We start from the raw sequence: 19,920 nt of genomic DNA, 5'->3' as shown, positions 1-19,920 counted from the left end.
CTGGTTGCATCCTAAAGTCAAGTCCAAAACTATAAGAGGTCACACATCAACGCTAACAAAAGTTTGGGGAAAAAAAGGTTCAAATCAACTTAAATCTTTGATATACAAGTCATATTACAAACTAAAGACATTTTCCTTAACAGTATTTTCCTTTAAAGCCCTGATTTTGACACCTTCAACAGTTTTTATGATTTCCTTTTTACCTATGCAAGTAAAGGGGGAGAGGGTGGTCAAGATGTGACGTTGCAATATTGAAGATGTGATGCTCTGTAGGGCTTGTAAGTGACTGCAGAGATATCCACTCTGCTCAAATGTTTTAAGAGTGGACATGGGAGAGCTTCCATTAGAGAGTCTTCTAAAGTTTTTTTTTTGTTTGTTTTTTTTTTTTCTCCTCTCTCTCTCTCTCTCTCTCTCTCTCTCTCTTCTCTCAGATTGAGGAATTTCTTAGTAGCTCACTCTGGACATCAGAGATCAATAACTTCACAGCAACTGGTCTAATTGCATGGGGATCTGTCCAGGCATTCCAGGTGAACATCTCATTGTAATTTCTCACCAGCACAGGCAAATGAAGCAGACTTGTCAAAACCTCTGTAGAGCGAAAATTACAACATAGCACATCCAACTAGATCTGGGCAATATGACAATATTTTATAGTATCGTAATAACATGCTTTTCTAAGCATATTGAGGATACTCTTAGTGCTCAATAAACACTGAACAGCTGCAGGGTTCATTACAAACAGTGTATTTAGACTGGTTTAATTAGATTAAGTGCAGCAAATATTGCATAAAAGATGACCACATTCAGTAGGAGAAAGTATCAGAATAGTGGTTTATAAGAATCTGTCATTACTGATGTTTTTAGTCCGTAATCACCCAGCCCTACATCCAACACATTTTTTAACTAAACAATTTTGTACAACATGCTTAACATGCTTAATAAACTAACCCATAACTTTACAAAAATATTCTAAGTCTTTTCATTGTCTTCAACCAGTGCTAACTTTGGAAAGGTCACAGTTCACTTTTTCCTTGATTGTGGCCACAGCAATCAATCTCACAGTTTTCTTCTGTTTGCCTGAAGAGCTCTCAGCAGGTAGCAGCTCGTGGAGAGCCATACATTACTGCCACAGACTGTTAATGCAGCCCAAGCTGTCTTCAAAGAGCATTAGCAGAAGTGGACTGAACTGTGTTTGCTTGTCCGGTGGATGCCCCTCAGCTGGCCCACGTGAACATGCATACTGATCTAGGCCTGGACTGCACACATCTCTCAGTACTGTTCACATTCTCATTCTCATCCTCATATTCCCCAGCCCCCACCACACCAAAATCCCATCTCATCCCTGGGGACAAGAGTGAACAGGGAAGCACATCAGAGACACGCTCAACATTCACCACCATAACCCCTGGGATTTTAGGCTTCACAGAAATTATGTTTGGAGTTATCTTGGGTGATGCACTCCTAAAGGCCTATGCCATTTTTGGCATAGAAGAAATCCTGCAGATTCTTCTCGTGGAAAATGGTATGCTGTTTAGGAGGTGCAAGAGCTGTGATCCTCACAAAGCACACAGTAGATTAAAGGAACTGCATCTGTAGATAGAGTACAGATGTCTCCCAAGTTTGGTACTAAAAGGTTCAGGTCTACAAAAGAAACAAGTCAAGTGGGTTTTATTGTCATTCCAACTACATACAGAGTACACAGTGAAACGAAACAACGTTCATCCAGGACCATGGTGCAACACAGACACAGTGCATACAGAACACAAGTGCAACACAATACAAGTGCAGACAGACAACACAACACAGTACACAGAGACAGAGAATAATAAATAATTGGGGCAGTGTGCAATAAATATCAAGTCCAGTGAGGTATTATTGAGAAGTTATTTGTGCAAAATGCTTTGTGCAAAAATGCTTCCCATATTATCTGGGGTAGAGAGAGAGAGAGAAAAAGAGAGAGAGAGTGTGCATGGAACAGAAAAAAAAAAAAAAACATCAGTTCAGAAGTTAAGTTGAGTTGAGAAGTCTGATGGCTTGAGGGAAGAAGCTACTGCAGAGTCTGGTCGTGTTGGACCGGATGCTGCGGTACCTTCTTCCTGATGGCAGGAGGGAGAACAGTCTGTGTGAAGGGTGGGTGGAGTCATCCACAATGCTGGTTGCTTTGCGGATACAGCAGGCAGTGTAAATGTCCATGACAGAGGGGAGAAAGACTCCGATGATCGTCTCAGCTGTCCTCACAATACGTTGAAGGGTCTTGCGGTCAGAGGCTGTGCAGGTCCCAAACCTGGCAGTGATGCAGCTGCTCAGGATGCTCTCTATGGTCCCTCTATAGAAGAGGGCGAGGATGGGTGGAGGGAGACGGGCCTTTCTCAGCTTCCGGAGGAAGTAGAGATGCTGCTGGGATTTTTTTGGCTGTAGAGCTGGTGTTCAGGGACCAGGTGAGGTTCTCCGCTACGTGGACACCAAGGAACTTGGTGCTCTTAATCTCCACAGAGGAGCCGCTAATGCTGAGCGGAGAGTGGTCGTGTCTTGTTTTCCTGAAGTCAACAACCATTTCCTTGGTCTTGTCTACATTCCAGTGAAAGTTGTTGACTGTACACCAGTCTGTCAGCTGCTGCACCTCCTCACAAACAGACTACCAAAAGCTAATGAGAAGACAAACAAATTGATTGCTAAAATTCTGGAACCAAAACATGTGAGAGCTCACCGTTTGCTGTTTGGCGAGTTCTTGGTTTGAAAACAGATGGGAAAAAAACAAGTCTAGTTGTAAAGTTGCAAAGTGGCAAGCTCAGAACAATTAAACTGGAAAGCAAACCTGAACCAGTCTCCTAAAAGTGCCCGGCTACAAATCTTCGTCCACAGATCATTGGTTCTTTGGTAATTTGGATGGATCGCTGTCAAGTCCAAGTTGCCCTCTGAGCAGATAATCACTTGTTTCAATTCTCGTTTCGGCCATTTCCCATTAAACGCAGCGATGTTGCAGAATGTTTTGCCACTCCAGCCGACTAAAGGAGTGTTCCAGAGGGAATGTCATGCTAGTGATGCTACCCTCTAATGTCAAGTATCTTATATTGACACCAATTTGGGATTTCAGAGAACTAAAAATTCCATCATTAAAAAGACTTGTGACTGGTGACAGGTGAATTCAAGTCAACTGTAATCATATGTAAAATGCCAACAGAGACGACAAAAAAACAAACAAACAATGACAGCCAACGGTTTTATAAGGAGCCAGTCACTGCAAGCTCGAGCTGCATTTGCATTTGATTCCTTCCAGATGTACTTGGATACTATTGCTCTTATTATCCTGAGGGGGGGGATGTAACGTCATCGCTCTTCAAGGCACCATCTAAGCACTAGCTCCTGTTGCTATGGAAACCGCTCACTGCCACATGGTTTCTCTCTGTCTGCTCTCTCTGCAGTCCTGACAAGCAAATCTAGTGAGCCTGAGCTCAAAAGCCAGGAATATCACCAAGGCAGAAGAGAACAGGGCCATTCTATTAATATTATATTTTATTACTTGTTTTGTGGCAGAAATAAAGAGAGAACAATGAGAGGCTTTAATGAACTATATGTGTCTTTTCAAACTGATCATGACGACACTAAAATTAATGAAACAAACAAATAAACACATTAAGTGTAGGCTAGAACTATTATGGGGTCTGTAATGTAATTTAAATGGGTTTGAAGGTGTGTGTTTGTGTGAGCATGCAAGTGTCCGCTGAACCAATTACCCTAATGTACCTACTTAAAACAGCTTGTTCAAATACTAGTGGCTGCTCTGTAAACACTGCATTAATAACAGCAGAACGAGGCAACACAGTGAAGGATAGGAAGCACATGCACCTGGGGTTACATCCATCTCTGAGACTTAAAATGAGTCCACAATTTAATGATCAATCAATCATGGCCATTATGATAAATCTTATGCAAGCAAACTGCCACTGAATAAGATAAACACAAGCCAAAACATGCTTTCTGGTAGAAGAGGCTTGTGCTTTAAATTATAGAGGAGTATGCCAACAGCAACCGGAATTCAAGACTGAAGGTCAAAAATATTCACACATCAGTGGTCTACAGCACTGCTGGCATCTATTTGTGACAGAATTAGTGTAAGTAAACTCAAAGTGAGCCTATTCTAGTATTAAAAAGTTGCTTTGCTTTCTTCAATTCCAAGTCTTTAATGTTATGGTGCATTAGTCAATTTTCTCTTCCTTTTCTTCTAATTCAAAACTGTGAAATATGCAGAACATAATAAAAATTATTATGCGTATTTGGTGCCTGAGAAAACCTGTTAAAAAGAGGGCTTGGACTAGAGCCTTTTCTGTGTTTATGCTAATCTCCAATCAGTCACTCCCATAAGACACTCTTCAACACCTCATTACTCCACCCCATCTCTGCCTGTTTGGTTAAAAGTTAGATGGCTAAAGCTGGTAAACGCTTTGTATCGTTCTAGCAAAAAACACCACGGCAAGAAACATGCTAAACATTAAATATCACTAGGAAGAAAGAAAGTACTAGTGAGCTCATTAGTCACAAAGGGACTGGTAGGCCAAGGAAGACAATTACATTTATTACATTTAGCTGTCTTACAAGGTTAATTGTATTACAGAGGTGGGCCAATTAAGTGTTCAGTCTTGCCAAAGTACTTGTATTGGTGTAGCACAGCATAGTCACCCAGACCAGGAATCAAACTCTAGTCTCCCACATGGTGTGGTAGCTCACTGGCAGGTAGCAGCGTTACTCGTTGCACCATACCAACCCTTCACCGCTGATGGCATCCTTACCAATCAGATCAGAAACAGCCCCAATAAGCAGGTTATGTATTTGTCATAAACCACTATCCACAAAATGGCTAGATTACAGTTTGCAAAAAAAGTATATAAAAAGAGCCTGCAGTTTTCTGGAAAAATGTACTGTTGACAGAGACCACATTTAACCTTTATCAGAGTGATGGCAAAAGCAAAGTGTGAAGACAAAAAGGAACTGTCCACAATCCTAAGAACATAACCTCATGGCGGTGGGGGTGTCATGGCTTGGGCATGTATGGCACCTGCAGGTACTGGCGCACTTCTCTTCATTGATTATGTAACTGCTGATAGCAGTAACACAATGAATTCTCAGGTGTACAAGAACATCTTATATACTCTATTTTCAGTAAATGCCTCCAAACTCAATGGGTGATGCTTCGTCCTGCAGCAAGGTAATGATCTCCAAAATACTGCAAAGGCAACACAGGTGGGCCGGTCAGAAGAAGTTATTTTTTTGTTTGTTTGTTTTTTACAATATACTGTCCCAGAAATAAATGTGCTAATTTCACTGTCATTTTAAGACCATTTTATGTCACCAATTACAACAATAACATAATCAAGCAATTACAATGTAACTTAAGAATACTCAGACATTGGAAGCAAAATATGACAATGTTTAAAGGGCCTAAATAAATAAAATATAAATAAATAAATAAATACATGTTTGTTTGTTTTTTATAAAAAATGACATACTCGCTCATTCAAGTCCTGCCAAGTAAGCACAATGAGCAAAAATGATTGAGGTCCAGATCATCTGGTAAAAACATTATATGATATTTCAAAACATTTTTACACAATTGTCATTGCGATACTTTGACACGCAGACAAAATAACATTACCAAGTAAGGTTTAGATTTGCATGACCATGGGAATTTTAGTGTATGTACATGTACTGCTATGGTAACCATAGTTTTATTGTCTCTCTCAGCTCTTTTCACAGATGTTCAAAAGGATTTAGATCAGGGCTCATAGAAGGCTATTTCACATAATAATGCTTTGCTCTTGGCTATTCTCTGATGCTTTTAGCTGTGTGTTTTGGGTCATTATCCTGTTGGAGGACCCATGACTTGCGACTGACACCAAGCTTTCTGACAGTGGGCAGCACATTTAGCTCCAGCATAGTCTTGAGAGGTCATTGTACCCTGCACAGATTCAAGATGTTTAGTGCTAAAGCAGCCCCAAAACAAAGTCCATGTTTCATAGTTGCTACAATGTTCTTTTCTTTGTATGCTTAATCTTTGCTTCTGTGAACATTGCTTAGCTTTCTGTGGTTCATGCTCAGGGTGTTACAATTTTCTTTTTATTTATTATTAGTTTTGTCAGTTTCAAGTTATTTCAGTGACTATTATGGGCTTTTGTCTTTCTTCATTGTGGAAAAAGTACCAACAATATTGTAAATACTATAAAATTAGGATTGTCTTGTGTGTGTGCACAATATATACTCAAGCTTGAAAAGAAACTGCAAATTTCATCACTGAATTTTTCAAGTTATTTTCTCAGACAAAAGATGTCTATCTAACACTGTTCAAGTTTTTAAATGCTCCACATAAAAAATTATATGAAATTTTAAAATGCACTCACATCCAAACAATGTTGACAAAGTAAAGTTCCAGTCAGATACGTGCTGACACTACTTTATTTAACTCCTGGGGCTTCTCTTTATAAATATGCAGGTCCTCATGCATTCAAATATCAGAGAAAGTGCTTGCATCAAACTGCCTGTTTATCCCTTGTGTAGTTTTTCATTAAAGGTTTAGTAGAGTACCAGGGCTTTAGATTGGGAAGTAAAATTCAGATTCATCACTTGTAACACCAGATTCACTTTCAGTTTTAATAATTAATCATCTCCATCAACTCTTTTGGGATGTTCCTGATTACGCAACCCACATGGTGCGCCTTACTGTATGTATGCCACAGAAAACTGTTTCTCCACCAAATATATTCTGACTCTTGAATGTAGTTATGTTGATGTTCTAAACAAAAGTAAACTTTAAAAATACCACTCAATAGAAATCTGAACAAAAATACAGCAAATTACACAAGGCACTAAAAATAGAGAAAAGTTAGATACAGTTAGGTGCAATCCATTTGTTTAAGACAGTTACCTCAACAACCAAGCAATAACATCCTAAACCAGCCATTATAAAAAAAGCAGAGTGCAGAACACTGTCCCCAGACCTCTCCAACATACCTGTCCATTTCAGCGCTTTTCAGCAAGTGCAATACTGAGTTTTCTCCATTTGTTACTTTCTTACTCAAATGTGTTCAGAGGGTCTTATAAAGTGTGATTCGAAATGACAACCTTGCCATCACCATGCCACAGCCAAGCAAAACAGTTAGGCCCAACACATCTGTCACAACCTTTCTCAGAAAGTGACTGGTGCCTCCAAGTACTAAACTTTTACAAATCTGCCATCTGTATTGATTGCCTTGCTAAGGCTTATGTAAGATGCTCTCACTTTGCACCAATACCGTATGAATGGCAGGCAGGAAGGCAGGCAGGCAACCAGGCAGTGCAGACTGAAATATCAGCACCATGGACAGCAGCCAAGCTCTTACGAGCAAGGCCTGTGTGATCCACTGAAAGTAGAGGCAGCAGAAATCCATAATCTGCCAATGCTGACACACTTCTGCATAAAACATCATTTAACACAGGGCTAATGGCAACCGTGTTGTCAGATGGGGTGATAAATCCACTAAAAGTAAAGCATTCAAGGGCTTTAAAGCTGAAGCTTTACGAGCACTATGTGCAATAAGTGAGTCTGGAAGTAATCCGTTTTCCAAAACAACAGTCACAAGAAATCACATCTATCCATATACACGTTTGAACAATCTTAGCATTACTGCTGGACATAACACAGAATATAAACACTGCAGCTTTGAGTAACGTGTACATGCAAGTAAATGTAAAATACATTATAAGTCCTATAAAAGAAGAAAAAGTAAGAAATACAAGATTAACATTTAGAAACTAGTTCTAAAGTGTGTTTGTTCTGGTAGACAATACAATATAGGCCAAGTAGACTTGTGTCTTCAAGGTAAACAACAGGCACGGCTTTAATGTCAGTACTGATAATCTGATAAGCGAGCGCAGCCTTTTCACTTTACTGACTGAAGGGAAGGCATATGTGTTGTTAATGTGGTGTTTTACTCACATTTTAAACACAACAAGCCTCTCTTTGTCTAACACTAAGCTACACTGTAAAGGCTAAGCCTGCACATAAAGTGGGCTGTGGATCACTGCAGCTGGCTGGCTACACATTAGCCGGGCCTGAGGGAAACACAATGTCGTTTTGTGATGGTTGTTGTTTGTTGTTATCAGTGAGCAACAACACAACCTATAAAACATGAAATATGGGTCTTTGGAAAAAGGATTAGGCTTCACATTTAAATAAAGGACAGACGATTCTCACAACCTGTCTAACAAATTACATGACATTTAGCTAGCAAGCCCACATGGCGACGTTTTAAAATGTAAACACTCACCCAGCACGAAGAAAGGGAGCTCGGTATTCTCCAGGTCGTCCACCACCACCACATCACCGGGGAAGTCATTTCTGACCGAGAAGAGCAGCTTGGGCTCCGAGGCCGACGGGCTGTGCATGATGCTCAGGTCATTTTCCCGGAGGAAGGGAAGAGCCGACACAGTCACGCTCTTCATCTTGCACTCGGCATCCTGCGAGCGGTCCTCGTCTCCGTTCAGACACTGGCCGCCTTGCAGGACCAAAAACAAGCAGAGAGCTGGTACGAAAAGGAGAAGCGAGCGGGGAGCCATTTTGGTCGACGCCTCAGCAGCTTTTTTCCCGCGCTTGGTCTCAGAGACGGAAAACAAAACACAACAACCGCGAGCGGGAGCGAGAGCCAAAACGTCTTCAAATCCGCATACGGTTCGGTTAAATACGTCACTGTTCGTACTGATAGCTCGGATTTTCCTTCAGAGGCGACCGGAGATGGACGGCCACAGCTTCACAGCCGCTGAGACTGTCCGCATCGAGCCATTTGAGCAGGGTTTTCTCGCGTTGCAGTGCGCGCACCATTACAAAGCGCACCATGGCACGCGGAGGATGTGCCTGATCAAAATAGGCCTAATGCTCGTCCTAAATGGTTCATACATTTAATGCAGCCCACAGAAAATATAAACACAGTTTATATAGTGTTGAAATCTCTTCACACATATTTGCCTTCGCATTTCTCATGTCCTGGAGCCCAGTTCCAGTCCACAAACGGTAACACTCTGCCAACAACTGAACAGCGCTGTCAAATGCCTGCAGCAAAAACACACAAACTAAGCAATGTGTCCTTTCAACGATATAGACAAATATTAAAATGGACAAGCGAGACAGTGGAAATCTGTTTGAGAACAAACGACAAATGAAAGCTTCAGTCAGACCAAAGTGTCTCTGATTTGCCTGCGAAGAAGCAAAGGCATCTTTTGAGTCCAAAAGCAGGTGCAAGACATTGGTTTAGGTCAGCACACAACTCCCCCAATGATCTCCTTGTGAAATCTTGATCTTCTTCCAGCACCAAAGCAAGGCTTAGCAAACTGTGAAGTACTTTTTTAGATGAGAGGGCACAAGACTCATTTCAGCTTTGACCTGCTCCATAATTGAACTTTGAGGGCAGTGTTTAGGAGGAGAAGGGAGCATTGCCACCTTTTTTAAAGGCCTATGCCTTTTCATCAGCACTTGTGAAGTTATTACTGTCTGTAGTTTGCACCTTTTTGCAAAAGGCAGTATGGTGGTTACTTCAAAAAGATGTGTGAATGGTGTGGTGAAATTACACTTTTGAACAGTGTTATAGTATGAATGCACAATACTGTTTAAAATTGGAATCAGTGTTACATAATATGTAACCCATATAGTTGCAGATGAATGTCTTAAATATGTGTAATTTGTTAGTCTCTGCTTTTAAATAATCAGTAGCTGTAAATAAACACTGAAAATGGGAGCTGTGTCCTGTATATTGAAGAGTCTAAAATGACTGTTAAAGCTCTAAGATACAGAATTCATCATGTTTAAAAAGTAGAGTTTGAATTTCAAGACAGATGTCCTAACCAAAAATTTAAACAAATAATTACTGCACACCCCGTAATTATGGGTTCTTTAATGTATAGGCAATAGTTCTATATAGAACTGCATTTTACTTTCTTTCTGTTACACACTGGTTGCACTCCTTTTTTGATATTCATTATATAGAATTGTCTTCATCCAGAGTTGGTAGAGTAAATTCAGCTTCAGTGTGGACATGGCTGAATGGAATTGAAGATTTGACGACATTTCTTTTACAATGAGAATTTCTAAGTAATAGATTATGTGTGTATATGTACATATGGGTATGTACGTGGTGGTTGGGTGTGACGGGATGGGTGTGGGTGGGACGGGATGGGTGTGGGTGGGACGGGATGGGTGTGGGTGGGGGTTAAAAGGATTAGTATAATACTGTTTGTTGGTTGTCTTTTCGTATATATTATTTCTAAAACAAAAACTCTATTTTAAACTTGTTGTAGGTAGTTCTTTAAAGAAACCTTCAAATGTTTCTATATAGCACCTAAAAGGGTTCAACAATTGTTACAAACCAAATAACCCCTTTTTCAGTACTACCAGTAAACCACTCCCTCCAAGAATATGTTATTTATGATTTAAAACACAGTCCCTAACTGAAACTAATCCATGCAACAAAACTAAACTAAATGGTTGGTTTAACAACAGGGGACAGAGCCACTGAAACTGCAGCCAGGCAAGTTACTTTGGGACATCTTGGCCAGAAGAGTACATGGCACAGTTGGGATTTGAACATGAATGAACTAGAATACCAATAGTGAGGATTGTGTCTACACTATTTAGCTGCGCTTTTGCCAGATGCTTTGCTAAATAAATCAAAGTACTGTTACCAAAATGGATGTCCCCCTCATTTCGCCAGATTATTGTAAAAGAAATGTGCCTACTGTATTTCTGTGTATGTAGCCTGTGCCTCATCAGTACACACCGAGTGGCTGTAAACAAAGCTGAAGACCAATTTTAGCTCACAAACAGGGGCACCTATCATCTCAGCATGTTCGGGGGAATTTAAGCAGACATGACACACACTCTTGTCCTTTCTTTGGCATCAGTGGCGGCGCTGGGAGGCAAATGGGTACATAACCAACTGCCGTGCCTCAGCCACAGAAAATGCCACTGAAAAAAAAACTGTTTGATAAAGGGTGACGTTGGAGAGGCCCGGGAAAGAACTAACTGTGCACCGTTTTGCACTTTCACACTGCGTTATGGTGGATAACCCTGATATGAACTCTGTCCTTTTGGACTAATTTTCAGTTCTACACACATCATCTTGAATTTCACCATCCATGTATTTAAAAATGGACATTAAGGCAGAATGTATCTCAAAACTCAGCAATGTTCCACCCAGGCATGAGTTATTTAGAAGTAGTAATCTGTGAAGAAATCTGTTTTACACCAAACTCTGAATGACTTAATGACGCTTAATGATTTCATCTTTAAGATGTTTAGAAATTTGGTGAAATTCTAAGCCTATACTCTAGCCTATACAATCTAGATATGGATATTTCCTGAGTAAATAGCATAGCACTTTTGTAAGTCGCTCTGAATAGAAACGTAATGTAAAAATGTAAATGCAAAGAGTAAACAATAAAAAAATTCTAGAAATAATAATTTTTCTAATTACATCACACAACAAGCTGCCCGCTGTTAGCAATAAACCAATCAAACAAGAACAAATCATATAGCTGTGCTTTTGCCAAACTCAACACAAAATCACTTTTAATGATTACTGCCATCACAGAATTATTCAACCTCTTCATCGTCAAGCATATTTAGTACTTAGTAGAGCATCTTTTTGCTGTTATGACCTGCTGCAAACTTGACACTTAGCCAGATATTATATATATATATATATATATATATATATATATATATATATATAACTACTGGCAGCATTTCTAAGGAATCTTAGCCTTTTTCTCATGGCCAGTAGCCTCCAGTTCACTTATATCCTCTCTTGAGTTTGCGTGCTGCATCTGCCTTCTTGAAATTCCACCAAAGAAGTCAGGTCACTGTGCGGGCCACTCCAGAATCTTCCAGGACTCTTTCTGAAACCGAGCCTTGGTCGGCTTTCAGGTATACTTGGGAACTGTCCAACGTCCCAAGCTTCAGCTTCCTTACAGCAGGTATTTTTCCTAGGATTTCCTGATGCTTGACTGAATCCGTCTTGCCCTCCACAGGCTTCAGGTTTCCAGTGCAAGCAGAAGCAAATCAAACCCATAGAATTACCCACTGCCATGCTTCAGTATAGAGTATTCTCAGGCAGAGTGTTTTTTTTTTCGCATTATGCTTCATTCTTCCTCGTCCAGACATAGCACTGATCCATGGGCCTGAGAATTTCCAGTTTTGTTTCATCACGCCACAGAAGTTTTAGGATTCTGTTCTGTGGAGTGATGAAACAATTCAGGCGTACGGATCAGCAGTTTAACTGTATTTGTTCTAATATTAGAGTAAAACAAAAACTTTCAACAAAAACTGCACAGAAAAAAGCTTCATATACACATTCTTAAATGCCTAAGGTTTTTGCACAATACAGCTTACACATTTTTTTTGCACAATAGTTTATGAACTACACATGAATTCAGCCCTTGTAGAGCAACTAAATATTTCATTAGTACCCAGCCCAAAATAAAACTCTATACTTAATTGCATGTACTTTATCTGTGCATACACATGCAAAATATAGCCACACAACATGCACTGTCTACACTAGTAGAAACATCACTATTCACGGTTTCGCTTACTGTGTATAAAGTAAATAAAAGCTATGCTATCTTTGATGCAGGTGCCAGTACTGAGAGATGATAAAACAAGCGCTTAGCTTTTAGAAGTAAGACTGCTGCATACCAACTCTTATCCAAAGCTTTAGAAGATCTTAACACTGTGGGATTTTTTTCTTTGGGTAATCCATTTGCTTTTGGGTTTAACTCACAAGACTCAATAACATTTTTGTTATTGTTACAAACTAAAAGAAGAGCTTTCATCAAAGTTTCATCATTAATAAACTATAATTAAACTAATGTTAAACATTAATAACAACAATTGCCCTGAAATATGCATAAAATCTATATATATGACTGCGTGTGAACCCCCCCCTCCCCCGACACTGGAATACCTTTCCATTCTAAACTCTGCAATGATGATTTAAGCCTAATCTGCTTTTCTCAGAAACTCACTGTGTTTTGAATCAGCAGGCAAAGTATTACATTTGACATTGTCACAGTGGAATTTTAGTTATACATTTTTTCTGATGCTTCAGAAAACACACTCATACACATACACACAGGATTATGCTTGTATCTCTGTCTTTCTGTGGTATTTTTATTGACATGTGTATTATTATCTTGAACTAAGTGCTACATCTAACCTTGAGAACCAAAAGACTGCACTGTTGTGGGAACACGTGTTTTGTTTCTCACAGGAGCCAGCCACACATGCCACATTTGTATGCTGTCCATCAACCTGAACACATTTAGTCATACAATGAGCAAAATACACAGCTACAATCACACACACACACACATATACCTTGGGGAACGGAAGACAGCAAGCACTTTAGTTACCTTTCCTGTAATACTCAACAGTTCCGTTAGCACTTAACAAAGACCCACATTATATAATAGCTGTGTACAGTTGATAATTACTTGGCAAGCATCAGTTCTGAATGGCAGTTAAAAGTGAAAAAGTACACAAAAGCATGAAAAAAGTTTTGACAAATTAGCAGATACAATACTTTTTTTTTTTCCAGCGTGACCCTTTACGACTAATGACTAATGTTTTCTCTCTGAGGCAGAATTCGTTTAGGGGTGCAGCCAGCCCCCCCCCCCCTACTAACAGGTGCAACCTTTCTCCCACATGCACTGACAGTAAGTAGCTCCTGAAAGCCAGTTGGCTGAGAGCTTAGGTAGGCTTTCTCATTCTCAAATGCAAGGTGTTAAATCCTTCCAATTACCCAGGGAAGAAGACCAGCCTCCTGCTGAACATTCAAATGCTACATATCCTAAAATGGCAGCATACAAAAATGAAAGATAAAAAAAACAGGTCAAGATGGAAAGTGGAGCACTGCATCCAACCAGTTAAAAGCAAAGTGTTGCAAACAATTTTCAATTACCTCCCCTCAAAATACTAGGGCCCATTTGTGGGCTCACACTTCAGTTCAATTTGTAACATAATAGTAGTATCATTTATGGTAGTTACCTACTAATAAGTGTTTAAAAAGAATAAACCTAGTTCAAGGGATGAAAATCATCCTTTCTATAAAAGTTGTTGCTGTTCAAACAAGATTGTAATCATTTTGTATATTTTTTGTCAGCCAGTCTTTAAACAAAAATAAGAAAATTCTTGCATGCACAAGTACAAAACCACTTTAGACCAGAACTTGGTAGAACCTCTGTTTGTTGAAAAAGTATGTTGGTGTACCCTTCTACCAGTTTTGCACACTGTTTGGAACTGGTTTTTGCCCATTCTTCCTGGCAGTTTTGCTCGAGGTTGTTCTGGTTGATCAAAATCTGGTTATGGCCCGCCTTTTTGAAAAAGTGTCACAGATTCTTGAATGGATTGAAATTTGGATTTTAACTTGGCCATTGTGGTACATTTATCTTTTTGTTATACAACCACCCCTGTGTTGTTTAGGCTTGGCATTTATCTGCATCAGACCAGCTGCCACCCTCCAGTCCGACCACCAGGCTCCCTCACCACCCGTGTCAGACCAGCTGAACACTCTTTTGCACTACCTGCTTACTGACCATGTTAAATCTGCCACTACCAATATTTCCACCATTAACTATCATTGCTCTCATTACTTACCATTACTACTATGATTATATTAAGTACTATACCATGATTATTGTGATTGTCATATTATGACATTATGTTTATTTTGCACACCTGAGCAGTACACACACCTGAACAATGTGGTGGTTAAGTGAATTTTATCTATGATTTATAAATAGTTCTGATCAGAAGAGGATGTTTTTCCTTGCAACTGTTGCCTTTGGCTGCTCACTGGGTGTCTTAAGTTTTCTTGTCTTTTTTCTGTACTGATTGTGTTAAGCTGCTTGTGACAACACCAGTTGTAAAAAACGCTATACAAATAAATTTGATTTGATTTGAGTTGATCGTTGCTCTGCGGAAAACTAAGGGCTTCAACCCCTTAGATTAAAGCAGGTTGTCTTGAAGTATCTGTTCTTCACTTTTAACAAGATGCCCAGACCCCGCTGAGAAAAAGCATCCCTATAACATGTTACTGGCACTGCAACACTCCCTGCACTGCTGAAATGGTGTTTGTTGAAGAGTGTGGCAGTGGTAAGTGGTGACACACTTAGTGTTAAAAATATTTACCAAAAATGACAAATGTTGGCTTATCAGACCACAAAACTCTATCCCACATTTTAACCAGGCAAAGTCCAGACATGCTTTGCTTTGTGTGTTTTTTCATAATTCCTTTAAATTACATCAAATTATTTAAATACACAAGTGTTAGACACACTAAACATCAATACCATAACATAAAAAACATGTCATGTTCTTCCAACCATTCCTTAACAATCTTTGCAGTGTGGCTGGGTGCATTAACTTGCTGAAAGAGGCTACTGCCATTAGAGAAACCCATGGCCATGAAGGAGAATCCTTAGTCTGTAACAATGTTTAAGTAGGTGATATGTGTAAAATTAACATCCACATAAAAAGTAAAGACCCAAAGTTTCCCAAAAGAACATTGCCCAGAGCTTTGCACAAGCTCCACCAGCTTGCATTCTTATCAGAGTGCATTCTGGTTCCTGTCTGGTTGCAGTATGATGTGTAGCGCTGCCCATTCCCATATGTTTTAATGACAAAGCTGCTCCATTTTCCATCTTATTTTTCTACTCTAAATTGTCTTTCCATCTCCAGTGTTTAATAAAATAATAAAATATTGGCACATTTTCTGTTTCCACCCAGAAAGTTTTTTAAAACGTTAAACTGCTACACAATAAAAAAAAGCAGGGTAAAACTCAATGAAGGCTGAGTCATGCTAGGTCTGGGAGAAGGGGCGGGTCTACTAAATGAGTAGGCAAGTCTGGCTCTGCCTTGCAGACTGTGCAGTTCTGGTGCAGATTTCACAATGGATTTCATTTCTTTATAACGATAGGGAATTAAAACACTTGTTTTTGCACTATTTACTTGTCCCTTACGTGGTAGGCTCACATGAAATGACATCTAAAATGACATCTATTATATCACAAACTGCACTCTGTTAAAATGCCATGGACAAATCTATGGAGCCAATGGCAGTCCGGCAAAACTAGGCTTTGTTGTGTATTAAAATCTCAGGATAGCAGCAGTTACTCAATACTCAAACCAGCTCATCTTTCACCAACAATCTTGCCACATCATTAAAAATTAGGAAGATCCTCATGATTGTATTTACTGCCATGCTGCCACATGACTAACTGATTAGATATTTGAATGAATTAGAAGGTGTACAGCCCTTTCTAATAAAATGCTGGGAGAGTGTATGCACACCGCAGAACAGCTGGGTTGTTCAAAAATATAATAATAAGAAATATAAACCAAATTACAAATTCTGAGGTTTTGATATGACAGCAACCGTTCTTACAATCCATATGAAATAAGTATTAGAGCTGATTATACCTCGTTAATAAATCCTGCAGGGGAGTGTCTATACATATGAGCTGTGTTAATATTTCATGACGTTATTTAATAAGGAAATCACTTGCAGAAGAATTTACAAGCTAAAGTTGCCCTTTTTTCGCATCTGTTAAGGGTGTATGGTAACAAAGCAAAACCTGCTAGTAGAAGGATATGTTTTGGAAAACTATTGAAAAATGATAACTAAAACACAGTTGAAATGTATCTATATTCATTATGTGAAAGGAAGAAAGATTCCACCATATTGCATGTGAAAGATAGAAATGATGACACAAATATCTTCAACAAACTGGGGCAATGATGCAACGACCTTGAGGCCAACAGTTGATGTATGTGTATTGTTGGGTTATGACACAGGGAATATAACATTTACTGTGGGTTTATTTATTTGTAATGAACCATGTGATGAAGATGGTAAACAACTTCGATAAACAATAATTTGGTTGTAATATCCTATTTGATGTGTGAGAAGCTAATGTAAAATGTTTTGCAATTATTAAAGGGCAGATTTAAGCTAGCACATTAAAAATAACAGCTACTTCTTCATATGGCACTTCTGATTGGATTCATTATATATGATATAATGTTGCCATATTGTAATGTTGAAATATTTACTTTTGACCAATTATTTTTTGTGTCATGCACAATTAGAATACCCTTCATAAATTTTTTTAAATTGCAGGCCTTGTGGCTCGGAGGACATTATTTTTTCTTTCAGTCATCAATGAAATAACACCCTGTTGGACACATCTGAATGCTTGTGAGAAGGGGGAGGAAAAGACGAAAAAAAAAGAAAAAGACATGGAGGACTTGGTGTCTTGATTGACTGTGGAAGGCTGCCAGCTCGCTCTCCAGAGATTGCACCCTTGTAGCATTTTATATGTCAGCTTCACAAGACAAATGGCAGCGGGGTGCATCTGCCACCTAACCCCCCCACAGCCCCCCCCAAGACGCATACATACCCCCCCCCGACACACACACACACACACACACACACACACACTCACACACACACACACACACTCACACACACATACACAACATAAATCACCCACAGCATCCAGCTAGCTACTAGCTAAAAGCATAGGGTGCTGTGATCTCACTAGCGAACATCACCACACCTTGACCTTCTGCTCAGGACCACAATACGGCCCTTGAGCCTCTGGCAGCTGGCATATAGAAATGATGCCACAAGCAGCAGAAGGAGGCCAGGAGACTAGTATACCCCGGAGTTTGACCATCTGTGTCTTATCGGTTGTCATTAAGGTTTCTAATTCGGGGGCCGACTTGGGGATTAGCCAAACGAGAGCCGGAAATGTCATTACCCAGCTCCTGGTGAGGTGTCCTCCACGTATTTACATATTTATACACCTTAATTGTCTTTGCTTCACAGCGATGACATTGAAGGCCGCTAGAATATCAAGGAGAGGTGATATCAAGTGCCCATGCTGGTACTTTCTATTCCAGATATTAGATCTGAAGCTAAACTAGCTTGACAACATTATCCTCTGCACTAGGACAGATCATTACACCTGAAATAAGAGGGACTTAATGTAAATGCAGATTGTAATATTGAAACTGCCTCCTTCCACTGCCCTATTAGGTTAATTGTTCCCTGACAGTACTTTCACTTATATAGGTACTGAACACTCCACATAGTGTTTGTCTCTTTAAAATCACTTTATACCAACTAGGATCAAATGTAGGTTGCCCATGTTTTGAGAGCATGTTTAAAAATGGAACAATTGGATATGCTTTGACCACTTCACTGTAAATTAACACCTAAGAAAGAAAACTTTCCAAAAATTTCAGTGCAGCTTCCATGAAACGTGTTTGAAAACCAGTGTTTTTTATGGCAGCATCATTTTATTTTTATGAATTCTAACATTTACATTGCATGCCCAAATTATGCTCATGGAATTTAAATAGAGAAGCGGAAGACTAGCAGGACACAGAAGACTGGTGAGCTTTACAAAGCAAATAAAAACACAAAAGACGGAGCCAGCATATTTTGCCAAGTTCAAGCAGAGGAGAACAGCATATATTCTGCAAATTCTAGAAGCATGGAAGAGCTGTCTTGACTATGTTAGGGTGTATAACCATGAATACAACACTGGTTGCTAGTCTTACAGTATAATACTTACCCAACTGTTTTACGTAGAGAGAAAAACATGCACACACACACACACACACACACACACACACACACACACACCATCTGAGGTCGAACATATAAAATGAAGCCTAAAGCACTGAATATATCAATACAGTGTGGGTGGAACATAAGTCGCTAGTGTTCTGAAACAAAAGATTAATATGTTCCTTGGATACTGTGTGCTGTCAAAATTGCTCACTTCTAGCCATGAAAAGCCATAATGCGCCAGAGATGTGTGCTTTAATCTCTCATTTGTTCAGGGGAGAATGTTCATTTCAAAGGCCGCACTTCTCCTGGCTGCGTCTTCACGCAGAGAGAGAGGGAGGCCTGAGAAGGAAAGAAAAGTTGCCACACAAAATGTAATACTATTCAAAGGAATGCGAACAGACATCATTTCACAGAGGACTGCAGGCGGCGTTTGTTTCTAAATTCATGAACCAGTGAAGTGCTTTCCCTTCAGAGCGCCTGAGGTAGTCATGCATGGGTGGTATTTTATATGATACATGTATCTGAAATACATATTTATATAGTTTTGTCATTATTTTTAAGCTGTTGAGAAGATTCTGTAAATGCAATTTATAATTTATTTCAAGAAATTTCACAGTTATCTATTTTGTATTTTTGAAAATAGTCTTAATATAAACAAGTGTTATTACTTATAACTTTTAGTGCTGCAGAACTTTTAGCACCATAGAATATATAGTGTAATATGGACAGTGGTAAACTTTGTAGTTGTTTTACAAGTAGTAAAAGTAGTAAAATTCTATAGTAAATTTTAGAAACCAGATATTAAGTCTACATATATGGAAAGCCATTTTGTCTAGGCATAGTGCCAGGACAACATATCCTTAATGTAATTTTGACTAGTCATATTTACAGTGTAACTTACAATGTAAAAATGTACAACATAATTCAAAGTAAAACAACTTCTCTTCTTTTAATGAAAACATAAACTACATTTACAGTATTGTCATGGATGCATGTTCTATGTTACATTATAGAGCACTGCCTCATTGCTTGTTGCATGGTATTCATGCACAGACACATTCCCTTTCAAATATACTGTCATATTCTTTAATTGCGAACATACACCTGCCATGACACCATAATGCAGTGTCACACATCGGGGAAACACATCTACACTTGGTTTAATTTCTTTCTATTCATGTTTCTTTTTATCTATGAATGGGTGAAAGTGTTTCATTCAGAGCAAGATGGCTATACACACAAATCTACCCAGTGGTATTTA

The 19,920-nt window shown here is 39.2% G+C and overlaps 1 protein-coding gene across 2 annotated transcripts in view; it reads right to left on the bottom strand.

Moving 5' to 3' along the window:
• astn1 (astrotactin 1) overlaps window positions 1–9,052 on the bottom strand; it is a 195,982-nt gene extending 186,930 nt beyond the window's left edge. For both annotated transcript variants that reach the window (XM_072688243.1, XM_072688244.1), the window contains exon 1: window positions 8,298–9,052. In XM_072688243.1, coding sequence (XP_072544344.1) covers window positions 8,298–8,586 — 289 coding nt within the window. In that variant the 5' untranslated portion in view covers window positions 8,587–9,052. The remainder of the gene's footprint in view (window positions 1–8,297) is intronic.
• Window positions 9,053–19,920: the final 10,868 nt, after the last annotated feature.

This window comes from Salminus brasiliensis, chromosome 9 (genome assembly GCF_030463535.1).
Source record: "Salminus brasiliensis chromosome 9, fSalBra1.hap2, whole genome shotgun sequence".
Taxonomy (NCBI): domain Eukaryota; kingdom Metazoa; phylum Chordata; class Actinopteri; order Characiformes; family Bryconidae; genus Salminus; species Salminus brasiliensis.
Note: the sequence above shows the minus strand (reverse complement) of the source record. Positions and strands in the feature narration are given on the sequence as shown.